This window comes from Ammospiza nelsoni, chromosome 1 (assembly GCF_027579445.1).
Source record: "Ammospiza nelsoni isolate bAmmNel1 chromosome 1, bAmmNel1.pri, whole genome shotgun sequence".
NCBI lineage: Eukaryota > Metazoa > Chordata > Aves > Passeriformes > Passerellidae > Ammospiza > Ammospiza nelsoni.
The window spans coordinates 101,136,487-101,148,542 of record NC_080633.1 but is presented as its reverse complement, the minus strand read 5'-3'; the positions used below and the strand labels follow the sequence as shown (position 1 = coordinate 101,148,542).

At 43.9% G+C, this 12,056-nt stretch overlaps 1 protein-coding gene across 2 annotated transcripts; it reads left to right on the top strand.

The window, feature by feature from the left end:
* Nucleotides 1-786: 786 nt before the first annotated feature.
* Nucleotides 787-11,686, top strand: PRELID3A (PRELI domain containing 3A). Of its 2 annotated transcripts, none has more exons than XM_059480992.1 (6): nt 787-945; nt 3,211-3,379; nt 3,682-3,771; nt 4,532-4,602; nt 4,697-4,799; nt 10,024-11,686. In XM_059480992.1, exons 1-6 carry the CDS (start codon nt 914-916, stop codon nt 10,135-10,137), a joined length of 579 nt encoding a protein of 192 aa, XP_059336975.1. In that variant the 5' UTR covers nt 787-913; the 3' UTR covers nt 10,138-11,686. The 2 variants fall into 2 exon arrangements, with proteins under 2 accessions (XP_059336975.1, XP_059336983.1); XM_059481000.1 differs by lacking the exon at nt 787-945 and adding an exon at nt 1,409-1,653.
* The last annotated feature ends 370 nt before the right edge of the window (nt 11,687-12,056 follow it).

Sequence of the window (12,056 nt, the reverse complement as noted above, 5' to 3'; positions counted from 1 at the left end):
CACAGCCTCTCTGGGCACTCTGTTCCAGTGCTCAGTCACCCACACAGTAAACAAGTTCTTCCTTATATTCAGTTGGACAGAGCTTCCTGTGCATCAGTTTCTGCCTGTTGCCTCTTGTCCTAATGCTTGGCACCACCGAGCAGAGCCTGGATCCATCCTCTGGGCACCCCCCACTCTAAATACATATAAACATTGATGGGGTCCTCTCTCAGCCATCTCTTCTAAGGCTGAACAGCCCTAGGTCCCTCAGCCCTTCCTCCCTCATGAGAGAGATGCTCCAACTCCATCATATTTGCACCTCTCCACCAGAGCTGCTCCGGGAGCTCCACGTCTCCTTTGCACTGAGCAGTTGGTGCTGAGGGTTGGTTTGTGAGCACCTGAGGAACACCAGTCAATGGTAATACAGAATTGCTTTCCCAGGATGCGCCTTTCCAGCACGAACTGTATCAGGGGAGGCTTAGGCTGGATATCAGGAAAAGGTGCTTTAAATAGAGGCTGGGTGAGCACTGCAACAGTCCCCAGGAAAATGGTGACAGCACCAAGCCTGACAGAGTTCGAGAAGCGTTTGGATAACGCTGTGGGGCACACGGTGTGATTCCTGGGGCTGTCCAGTGCAGGGCTGCGAACCGGACTTGGACAATCCCCTGTGTCGCGTCCAGCCCGGGACAGCGACACCGGGCCCGGCCGGCGCGCGCTCCTGCGCATGCGCGCTGCGTCGCCTCTTCCGCGGGCGCGGGAGGGGCGGGGCGGTGACGCAGGCGCGTGACGCGCGCGCCGGCCCGGGCACGCCCCCCGCGCCCCTCCCGGCGGCCGCTGGCGCTCGCCGGGCCGGCGCGAGGCTGTCAGGCGGCCGGGTTCCGCCGCCGCGCGCTCTCCCTGGCGTCGGGCTCTGCGGGACGCACCGGGAGCGGCCATGAAGATCTGGAGCTCGGAGCACGTGTTCGGGTGAGGGGTCGGGCGGGGAGGGCTCGGAGCGACCCCGCCGCTTCACCGAGCCGTGCGGGGCGAGCCGGGTCCCGCCGGGGTGACGGCGGAAATGGCAATGCTGCGGCGCGGCCGCGGGAGGAGGAGGGAGGCCGGGAACGGGCTCCGGTGGTGCCGGTCCTGCGTCGTCTCGAGCGCGGACGGACCCCGCTCCTGGGCTTCTCCTGTCTCGGGAGCGGCATTCCGACAGGATGGAGTGGTAGAGCTGGCCCCACAGCGCGGTGGCTTGGTGAAGGGCTGGGTGCTTAGGAAAAATAACTTTCACACCGTAACTAAAAATAAATCCCAAACTGCCTATGATATATGTTCCAAGAGGTGTGGACAGAGTGACGGTGTCCCGTAGCCTCAGGTGTGCCGCTGTGTGCCCAACAGCCGGCTCTCAGTAAATGTTCTTTCCATCAGTGCTTTTCTGCATGGAACGCGGTCTGGCCTAACGAGGAAGCAGCAGGGAGAAGTATCGGGAGCTTGTAGCGAGCTGTCCCGGGAGCTGGCTCCCCAGGCCCGTGGCATTCCCGCTCTGGGAATGCCACCGCCGGTGATTCCTCTGCTACAGGTGTTCCCAAGTCTTGAGGCCCGAAGAGCACTAACGTATTTACAAAATATCCCAGATGTGTTGCTCTGAATTTCCTTAATTAGCTCAACGCAGCCGAATTCCTTGCACTGATGCAGGTACTCGGTGCTCCGCTTTAGCACTGGTCTGGTGTAAGCGAACTGTGGTTTCTAGCAGGAAATATCAGGCAGAGGCTGCTCCAGCATGACACAACTCCCGAGTCTGAGTATCTGTCACCTAGGGAATGCAAAAGCTATTTTTATTTGACATTTTCTCATCAAGTTCTGTATTAGAACATCCACGTCTTATGGCGTAATGTGTGTAGGTGTAGGTAGTTAATTTGAATGGTTAATAAAATGTTGTTGTGCCTTATCAGCTCTCTGACTCAGTCCCTTAGGGACATTTAACAGAATTTTGTCATTTTCAGTTTGTGTATCTTCTGTTGATGGAGGTGTAAAGTCACCAAAGATGGAACAAGGAGCAATCCTCCAGCTCTCCTTCTGCTGCAGGAATTGAGGGCTCTTATTTCTCCTGCTTGCACCAGTAAAGCTTTCTGACACTTTTCTTGTTAGAAAAATAACTTATTTTTCCAACTTTCTGTTTGTTCTTGTAGTGCTGTACTGTCAGTGCCTTTCTGTACCAGTCTATTTTAAGACTAAAATAAAATCCATTTAGGGCCCCAAGTGCAACGCCTAAGTACACGTTGGTACCCCTAAGCTTTCTTAAGTTAGATGCCAATTGTTGAATTTTTAAACATACCTTTAAAGGCTTTAAGGATATTATGTCAGGACCGTCAGTAATTCTGAATATAGAAATAATTAGGGACAGAATTTCTCTGTTGGATCAAGTCCATGGTTTCTGTAGCCTCCTCTGTTTCAGAAGGAAATATCTGAAGTACCTGAGAGCTGTGTGGACAGTCTGGCCTTGAGTAGCAGGACTGCTCCAATCTCAGGAATTGGAGGTTATCAAAATTTGTTTTGTAAAAACAGTTCTGAGACAAGCATCCATAAGTGGAATTCATGCTAACAAACTGCTGGAAGCAGTAGTGTAGGTGCAGACATTAGGCTGTGAGCTGGTGGGCTTTCTAAAAATCTGTTTCTTTATTTTGAACTTCCCAATCATCCTTTTTTTAATGGAATTTAATTTCACTTTCCTTTTTTTTTTTCTTTTTTTTTGCTATAAGAAGGAGGAGAAGCTAGTGATTCCCTCTTTAGTTTATTTGGTATGCTTAGAATTACAGAAAAACTTGTGGTGGAGTGGAACTCCTGGAGATCATGTAGTCTAGCTCTCTTCTGCAAGCAGGGCAAGCTTAAGTGTTAGGTAAGGTTGCTTTCCTGGTGGAGTTCTGGAATGAGCTGAGATTCCCACATCTCTGGCGGCACCACTTGGAATGTCACTTGTAGCAGTGAGTGACTGTTGCCCCTTGCCCTCATTTTTCTTAGTCTTGCATTAATAATTCCTTGCTTCAGTCTGGAGAGAATAATTTTTTTTTTCCTTCGGTTTTTGTATCAATATTGCCTTTCCAAGCATAACTGTATTCCAAAGAGACTTCTGGGAGCTGTGAAGCTGCACAGCCTGTCCCATATTGCACAACCTATATCCTGATTTAGTATCACAGGATTACTTGCAATTCAATACAAAATACTTACAGATACTCTCCCCTCTTCCTTCCTCAGGCATCCCTGGGATACAGTGATCAAAGCTGCTATGAGGAAGTACCCCAACCCCATGAATCCCTGTGTGGTGGGAGTGGATGTCCTGGACAGGAGCCTGGATAACCAGGGGAGGCTGCACAGTCACCGCCTGCTCAGCACGGAGTGGGGACTGCCCAGCATTGTCAAAGCCGTACGTTTTTGCACCCTTCGTTCTTTAGTTAGGGTGGGATCCCTTTTATGTCACCCTGTGAGTTGGAGCTGACTTTGAAGTAAAAGCTGAAATTTGTGTGTGTCTGTCAATGCCTTCCAGGATGGTCTGTGCCATGCTCTGTGACTGATACAATCTAGACAATGAAGTCTTGCCACTGATCACAATCCTCTAATATCCATGGATTTGTGTTTATTTGGGGTCACTGAGAACTTGGCACTTTTGTGTTTTAAGGTTCAGTTTGTTTGTTGGATGTTGGTACTTAACATTTTTTTCCCCTTCAGATATTAGGAACAAGTAGAACTCTGACTTACATAGAGGAGCATTCTGTGGTAGATCCAGTGGAAAAGAAGATGGAGCTTTGCTCAACTAATGTGAGTGGTGGCTTAAGAAGTTTCTGATAATTAGTTCTTGAAGTTGGGTGTTTTGCTCTTAACATTTAGATTACAAGTGTAGCTGTGTCTTTCATTGGAGGCAACAATTTACTGGTCTCAATCAGTGTTTTAGATGACTCTTTTTCCCCTCCCTTTTTCTTCTTCTAATTTAGATACTTCATCATCCAACATTTGTGATTCTGCTTTTGATGTAAGATTATTTCTCAGAGTGCATGTAAAATAGTTTGACTTTTAGATGAATGAGTTCTGTCATTTCCAACAAAAGTTTTAATGTGAAATGCCTTTTTTCATAGAATGTGAATGAGGCATTGTGCTATGTTTTGGTATCCTGGTAACTCACAGATCTCAGATTTAACGTGGGCTTGTCTGTGGGGGAGCCTTGTCTCTGTACAAGAGGCCTTGTCCTTCCTGAGTATTAATTTTCTGTCTAATCCAGGTGGTGCTATGGGGGTCTGGAAGAGCCTCTCTTAACCCCTGTCCATAAATCAAACTCAACATGCAGGGAAAACTGTTGGTGCTCTGTCCTGTGAATGGGAACTTTTGATATAATTAGATCAAGGATAGGAGAAGATGTGTCACCCTTTATAGGTCTTTTTATTGACTGTGTTGTGGGTTTTATAGTCTGTGTACAGTATTCTGACGTTGAATTGAGTGCTCTGCTATTGAGTATTGAGTGCTGCTGATAACAGAAAAATGAAAGGTGAGAAGTGAGGATTTCAGCTCTGTTTTTGTTCTTAAGATTACACTCACAAACTTGGTGTCTGTTGACGAGAGACTGGTTTACACACCTCATCCAGAAAACCCAGAAAAGTAAGTAGGGAAATTTATGTGTGTCTTTGTATCTAGGAGACAATTTGTTAGTTTGGTTCAGCTTAGGTGTTAACCTTTCCTTATTGCCTTACAGGACTGTGCTAACCCAAGAAGCAATTATTACTGTTAAAGGCATTAGCTTGAGCAGTTATCTGGAAAGCTTGATGGCAAATACAATATCTTCTAATGCCAGAAAGGTACATCTTTATTCTGTTTTCTCCTCTCTTCCCCACCCAATCACTCTTTCTTTTGAAATAGTAATTGTCAATGGTGTGTGTTGAATGTTAAATTTAATATCTCCAGATTTTGTGTGCAGTGTTTCAGTAGGTTTTTTTATAGAACCTCAGCAACCTGTTTCTAGGAGCCAGCTAGTAGAAAATGTAACTTCACATTCAGCCTTTATAATGTGGATTTTTCAGTTAATACCAGCATATTTTCTGTGCTGCTTTTGTAAGTTGTTCCTGTTCATATCCATCATTGGACTGTCTCCTTGCCTTTGGCTAAAAGTAATTTAGTGTAAGCAGAAGCATATTCTTTGAGGAGGTGAGACTGTGCTGGCTCACCTGGGTAACGCTGCCCTGACTGCTCTGTCCTGTGCTTTTTCTATTTTGCCTGCAGCCCTGGAGCTGCTCTTCAGCACAGGCAGAGCTATGGGAGTGTTTATTCTTGAGCACTTTGTCCTACAGTTTCTTGGGGAAGAAATGGAATTGCTAGAGAAGCATAGGCTGTGCTGCCTAACAGCAGGATGGGTGCTATTGGAGTTTGAGATTTTGTTCTGCTTTGCTGGAGGGGTTCAGCACAGTGGGAATCTGGCCCAGGTAACTCCTGCTATGCCAGAAATCTTGTGCTTTGGCCACCCCTTCATCCTTGTGAGGGATGCTCCTTGACCAGTGTAAGCCAACTTGGTAGGACCAACTAGATGAGAGAGGAGAAAGCCTCCTTTGCCACCCTTCTGTGTGCTTCTCCTAAGGTGAGAGGAAAATTTGTTAAAATCACGGCATGGGGAAGGAGTGATGGATCATTTCTAGACACTGAAGAGTACCTTTACCTAGCTGGGTGCTCTCTGTTTTATGGAAGGTATTTCAGTTAAATTCCAGTTCTGTTCTGATCCGGTTTCCATTTAAAAGTCTGTGTGGAGTGTATATTCTTGAAAGAGGAACAAACCCTGGCTCACAACCAAATTTCAGGCTGGCCCAGAGGTAGCAAAGCATTGTCTAGTTGGCTCATGTGCCAGATCAAGTTAGGCACACTTAAAAATGCTGGCAAAATTCCTCTGGAGGCATTGGCTACATTTACATATCTCTTTTGAAATCAGAGAAACTGTAAATATTTCTTGGTACCTGCTGAGGTGTTGCCTGTGAGAGAGCTTAATTTCTTTTGAAGATTGTTCCGTTCTGCCATTTTCAGGGAAGGCACTGGCTTACAAGCTTCTTGCAAATCAGAAAGATCTTCTTGTCCTGTGTATTTCACAAATACAAAGTCTCTACAGAGTTTGAACTTGGCAGGAATTTGTAATTGCTGTTACCAGCCCTCTCCTTGCTAACCAGTACCTACTGTGCTACTACTGGCTCTTCTTGCATGCTGTGCTTTGCCTCTGAACACCCCTCTTAAACTTCATGACAGTTACTGAAAAATGTTTTGTTGTTCTGAAGAAATAGGAATTTCTTTGCTCTGAGGTAGCAGTGGCAGGTGATGCATTATTATTTTTAATGACGATGAAAAAATCATTTGCTGTTTGTTGTAAATCTTTTTGTGTTACTCTAGGGGTGGGATGCTATTGAGTGGATAATTCAAAATTCTGAGAGCGCTCTAAGCTAGCAGTTCTCCACACCTGCAGTTTGTATTAACTAGTGGTAATGCCAGCATTCTCCTTCTTGGTACAGCATTTCAGCTTTCTAGCCAATATCTGCATGGACTGTTGTCACGTGGATTCCATAAATGACCCTGCATGTCTGTTTCACACACCTTGCATACAGGAATGGCAGAGCTGCTCCTTGCCCTGCAGTTGTGGAGGGTGAGCACAGGCCCAGGCTGGATCCATGAACCAGTGCTTGTGCCACTGGGCAGCCAAGGTGCTGCAGCCATGTGGCACACAGCCTTGCTTATGGCTTGAGGACTGCAGACAGCTAGGGCTGTGAGGAGTCCCTCCACTGAGTGTTTAATCTGGTCTGAGTTTCTGTGATTTCAATATATAAAGCTGGTACCTAGAGAAATTAATAAATTGGCTAGTGAGTGGAATTGGCTTTATAAAAATAAAACAGAACTGTGTTCTTAGGATATAAAATTGATTTATTGAAACAGGTTGCCTAGCAGGGGTAATGTTTTGTTTAGCGGATTTGTATTTGCTTTTCTTCTGCCTGAGGAGTAGTGTTGCCCTTCTGAGGAAATCTGTGCAAAGCTTGAAGCTGTCAGGATGCCAGACTGTTCCTGTTTTTCATTTGTCTTGTAGTTATGTTCATTTCGGTAGTGACTTGTCCCTGCAGTTATAGAGCTATGAACAAATCTGAGTTCAGGGTTGAGAGAACGGAGTGTATTTGCCTCTATGAGACCTCTGTGCAGATTATTTTTCTTCCACTAGTCAGTGTAGCCTGTCCCTGTCATTCCTGTATTGGCTTCTGCTTCAACCAATAAAATTTCCTAAAAAGAAAAATATTCATTTTGCTGCTTCTCCTAGTTAAGAAAGTTGGGCTTTTTACACTGCTTACTTTGAGATTCATATATGCCATGAGTGCTTGCTTTTACGTTCTCATTCCACTAAGCTTTTATGGCTGTTTTTTCTGAAAAGCATCAAGTACAAAGGCTCAGCACTTACCAGTCATTAAGCTCTACCAACAAATCTTCATCTGCAGCGCTTGTCCTGCCAGCCACGTCATGCTGCTGACACCTGCAATAATGAATAACACACCGTGCATGCCTGGGGATGAGTGTGCCTGCTTAATGACTGACTGCAGAACTTGTTGTACAGTATGACACTTTATAGACAGTCCTCTGTCAGATTTTTTCTCATAACTGGGTAGTTTTGTGGCACTTGGAGGCTTTGGATCTAGTTGAGATTTCTAACTTAATTTCCTGTGCAGAATGTTCCTGAAGTCTTCCTTGCCAAAATCATGAGTTTATTCTTAGCTGCCAAATATGGCATATAGTGTAGGCAAGTCTAAGGAGATATACACAGACCTATGTACTCCCAAAAATTGGAGGAAATATCTTGGTGCTCTAGTTGAATGTCATGGATTTTTAAAATTAATTTATCTCATCCACAAAGATATCAAGTAAGACACAATGATGTGATAGTTTCAAGTCAGGGCCTGAAAAGAATCTCAGTGTTTTTCTACTGATTGTTTTCTATGGCCAGGGTGTTTTACCTTCTGACAAGTCTTCTTTGAGCAATATAACAAATGTAACATCCAAGCTGTTGCTGTCTCAGTTCTGTGTGCCTGTGTCACCTCAGGGAGGATATTTAAACCTGACTTTTAAAGGTCCAAATGCCTGCTTACTGAAAGATGATTCCCCCTCCCTGCCCCCCACTTCTCCCTCACTGAGCACTCATCTCAGTTAATTCACAGCTGGTTACAACTTGTTGCTGTGGAGTAGCTTGCCCAGGTCTGGGTGCTTTTATTTGTGCTTTGCTGGCATTCCCAGGTCTTGCACAGCCTGTGGAGAGGTTGGAAATTACTCCCTTCTGAAGAACAGTCACTTTGGTGCTCAAATGGAAGGAGCTCAGAAGTTGAATCATCCCTTCTAAGGTCTTCTATCAGCAACCTGTACTTAAAGTGGACAATTTCAATCGAGCTTTCTTGAACATTATTAGTATCTTTTAAAGACATCTCTGGAACTAGTTAACTTAGACATCCTAGTTCTTGAGGTAATTTGGGGTTGAGCCTAATCTCCCTTTCTGAGCCTTGACCAAGAGCTGAACAATTTATTGTGATACCTGGATGACTTTTCTCAGTTTAAGGACTGCCTGCCAGTGCAGAAGTAGGAATTAGTGTTTATTCTGTGAGTCCTTGGAATATGGAAAACCCAAAGAGAAACAGAGTCAGCCCTTCACTGACCTTTGTGAGTCATCTCAAGAGAGTCTTGAGATAACTGTGCTCCTATTCACAGTAAAACTTTATTTCTTTTAATAGGTTACACTTTGCACTCTGGATCTGGACTTTTCATATTATTCTAGGCTGATGTTTCTAGCCTGGCAAAAAATTCTTGAGGAGTGTGTGGGCTTTCTTCTGACATTCTTTTTTCCTTAGGTTTTCAAAGCTGTTTATGCAGATTCTTGTTCATACTTACTAGTCTATAAAGGACAGCAGCAGGTTCTGGACACTGTGGTGTTTCTGTACACCTTTAATGAACACAACAAAATTAGCACATCACAATTTGGCACACAACTCTGTGCAGAGGAGGCTGTGCTTGTCCTTTCTGTCGATGTCTGCAGAAGGCTTGAGCACTGACAGTGGCTTTCCTGAACATTTATGACTTTTTGGGCTCAAACCTTTATCTCCAGAATTCTGAACTTGGCCAGAGCCATGTGGCTCCCACTTACTGCTCTCCACTCCTTGTATTTCTTATTCTTAGTGGAGTAATAGAGGTGAATCTCTCTAAGTGAAAAAAGACCAAGTCTTCTCCTGGTCTGATCCCATCTGCTTGCTTTGACAAAAGCTGCTATTCTGAGCTTGCAGAGTTCTAAAATCTTGACTTTTGTTTAGTTAAAATATTTCTCTTTCTTGGCTTCATTGTGCTGCTGGCTGCACCTTGTGGTCATTGGGGTGCAGCTGCTACAGAGTCTTCTTCAGGTTAAAGGTTTTTGCCAGGCTTATTGCCCTGGGTTCTCCAGCTGTTACTGAATCACTGGCTGTCAGTTCTGAGCTTGAGACATTCCCGTGCATTGATATAAAATGTGCAGCTCTCAATTAGTCTGATTTAGCTGCTGAAAAGTTGCTGTGTACAAATGTAGAATTCAGTGTGAGTCCGCTTCTGAACTCTAGATAGGTATCAGATCACTTAGCTGCTACTTCAAAGAGCACTGGAAGACTTTCATTGTCCTGGATCTTCTCAGAAACTTTCTCTGTAACTTGGCTAATAAAGCTGAGATTTTGCCATAGTATTATTTGGGTGGTGGGAGCAGCAAAGAGCAAAACCAGCAATTCTCTTAGGTAAGGAAACTTGACTGCTGAATTAGGCCTTGTGCTACTGGCAGCTCACACCAGCACTGCGTTTGCTTCTGGCTTAGGGGTGAAGCAAATGCCTCTGTAGTGAAGTTTCCATAAGAAGATGCTAAGAAATTATCAATATAATCTGGTATCAGACTATGCAGAGCATGGCACTGATTTTGAAACAAGTTTCATGTCTGACAGAGGAAGAACTATAGAAGCATGAGCAGTGGTGGTGTGTCTGTTGTGATCCTAAATCCTGGTGTTTTTCTGGCAGGGCCGGGATGCCCTGGAGTGGGTGATCAGCAAACTAAACACAGAACTGGAAGAGCTGAAGTCCACGCGCGAGGGGATCAAACCAGCCATGGCAGCAGCGTCCACGGAAAAATAAAGCCAAATCTTTGGGTTCACCAAATAAAACCAAGTAACTGACAGAAAAGTCTTATTCTGCAGACTGCTCTGTAGAGCTCCCTCCCAAGGCTGATCTGAAGAGGATTTGTCCATTTGTAAGAATACTGGATCAGCGGAAAAGTAACCTCATCCATCATCTCCACGCAGCTCTTGTTGCCTACTGAAGTTTAAACTGACCTCCTGCAGATGCTCTTTTCATTTAAACAGTTTATGTTTAACACTGGAAATAAAATGTTTAGCACATTCAAAGCAGCCTAAATGTACCTTTTCAAATAAAGGTAGAGGGCATGTTATATTTACACCACCTCAAACTGAAAAGCTTGAAAAAAATGCATGTGTGGGATTAAGGGTTTTCTGTGTGAACTTTTGTTCTGTAAAGGGCTGATAGGTCCTAGAGCACTGAATTTTGTCTGGTTTGTAATCTGATAATGTCTTATGGCCAGTTAAAGGGAACTACATGAGTCAGAACATGATACTGTAGAATCTGATATTTATCTAGAGGATCATCTTGAAAGGCTACATCTTGTGTGGAACTAACTCTTCTTAGGTGCTGCCTGAACATGACACACAGATACTTTACCTCTTAGATGTTTGTATCCAAACAAAGATAAAGTTTCTATTGATGTTAATAGCCTAAAATAGTTTTTCTGGTGGGAAGAATGGTATAATTTATTTTCTTATTTATTAATTTTTCCTCTTTCCTCCCCTCCCTGTGGGGGACAGGGATTACTTGAAGGTGCTGGAAAATACTTACTTATCTCTAAGAAGAGTATTTGTAGGCTGCTGGAATGAAGAGACCGTGCTGTTCCACTGTTCCTTGCTCTTCACATCACTTCTTAACTGAGGGAGAAATTGATGCAATAACCAGAAGAGTTGAAATGAGAAATGAGCAGCAAATTTTAAATCTAAATGATAAGGTTTCGTAAAGAGAAACTTAATTTCCTGAGTGGAGAAAACAAGAGTACAAGAACCACAAATGGACTCTCATTTCTAAATGCTTTCTGTTAACTACTGACTACCAGTGTAACTGAACCTTTTCAACTCTTTTCCTTGTGGGTACAAAATGGTTTTAAAATCGTTTGAAATGCTTCTCATTATCTGGAAAAATACTCCAATAACTGCAGAAACTTTCCTATTAAATATGCATAAATATATATTGGTGATGACTCTAGCCTTGTCTGATGTTTACAGAATTGTCATGTTTGGTCCAGATGTGTTTCTCTGACAGAACCCTCTGTTAGGGCATTTTAACTTATTTCTTGGTATGCACACAAAGTGAAACAAGTGTTGCAAGGATGTTTACTTGTTCAAGTGGCAAGCATGTGCTCAGGAAGCTGTTAAAGAGCATGAGTAACTTCTGAAAAAATTGAAGAGTAAAATGTTGGTCACTGTTTTGATCTGATAATTTTAAAGTGTTTGTAGCCTAAGGGAGTTTTCAGCATTCATATTCTGGTTGGTTTGAAAGTAAACTTTAATGTGGGTGTAACGAAATTATATGATCCTAATGAATAAACCTACTTTAAAAAATATGTCTATTAGTTGAAAGCAATTAAATGAATAGCAGATATTTACATTGGTTTTTTTTATGTGGACTAAAGCCCTTCCTATTTTGGAGCAGAAACTTAGAGCTTGAAGCAGCCCATGTCTGGAAAATAAGGTGGATGGCTTTGGTGCAGGTCAGTTGTTGTCCCCTTTCCAGGAGTGATGTCACTTCCTGGGTGAGGAACGCAGAATATGTTCTAACTCCTGGTGTTGTTCTGCTAGGCTGGGGGGGTGCAGCTATGGCAGAGCTCTGCACAAAAAGAGGGAAAAGTTGGGTGGGGTGTGTCCATTTGGAAACCTGTGCTGCAGCATTTCCGTGAATGCGTGCTGGAGGGTTGGAAACATGACTGTCAGCAA

What these genes read in the sequence shown, in the direction of transcription:
- PRELID3A (XM_059480992.1), top strand. Translation starts at nt 914, where the DNA reads ATGAAGATCTGGAGCTCGGAGCACGTGTTCGG. An exon ending in TGCCCAGCATTGTCAAAGCC is followed by an intron (nt 3,380 to 3,681) that starts GTACGTTTTTGC and finishes TTTCCCCTTCAG; the next exon opens with ATATTAGGAACAAGTAGAAC. An exon ending in TGGAGCTTTGCTCAACTAAT is followed by an intron (nt 3,772 to 4,531) that starts GTGAGTGGTGGC and finishes TTTGTTCTTAAG; the next exon opens with ATTACACTCACAAACTTGGT.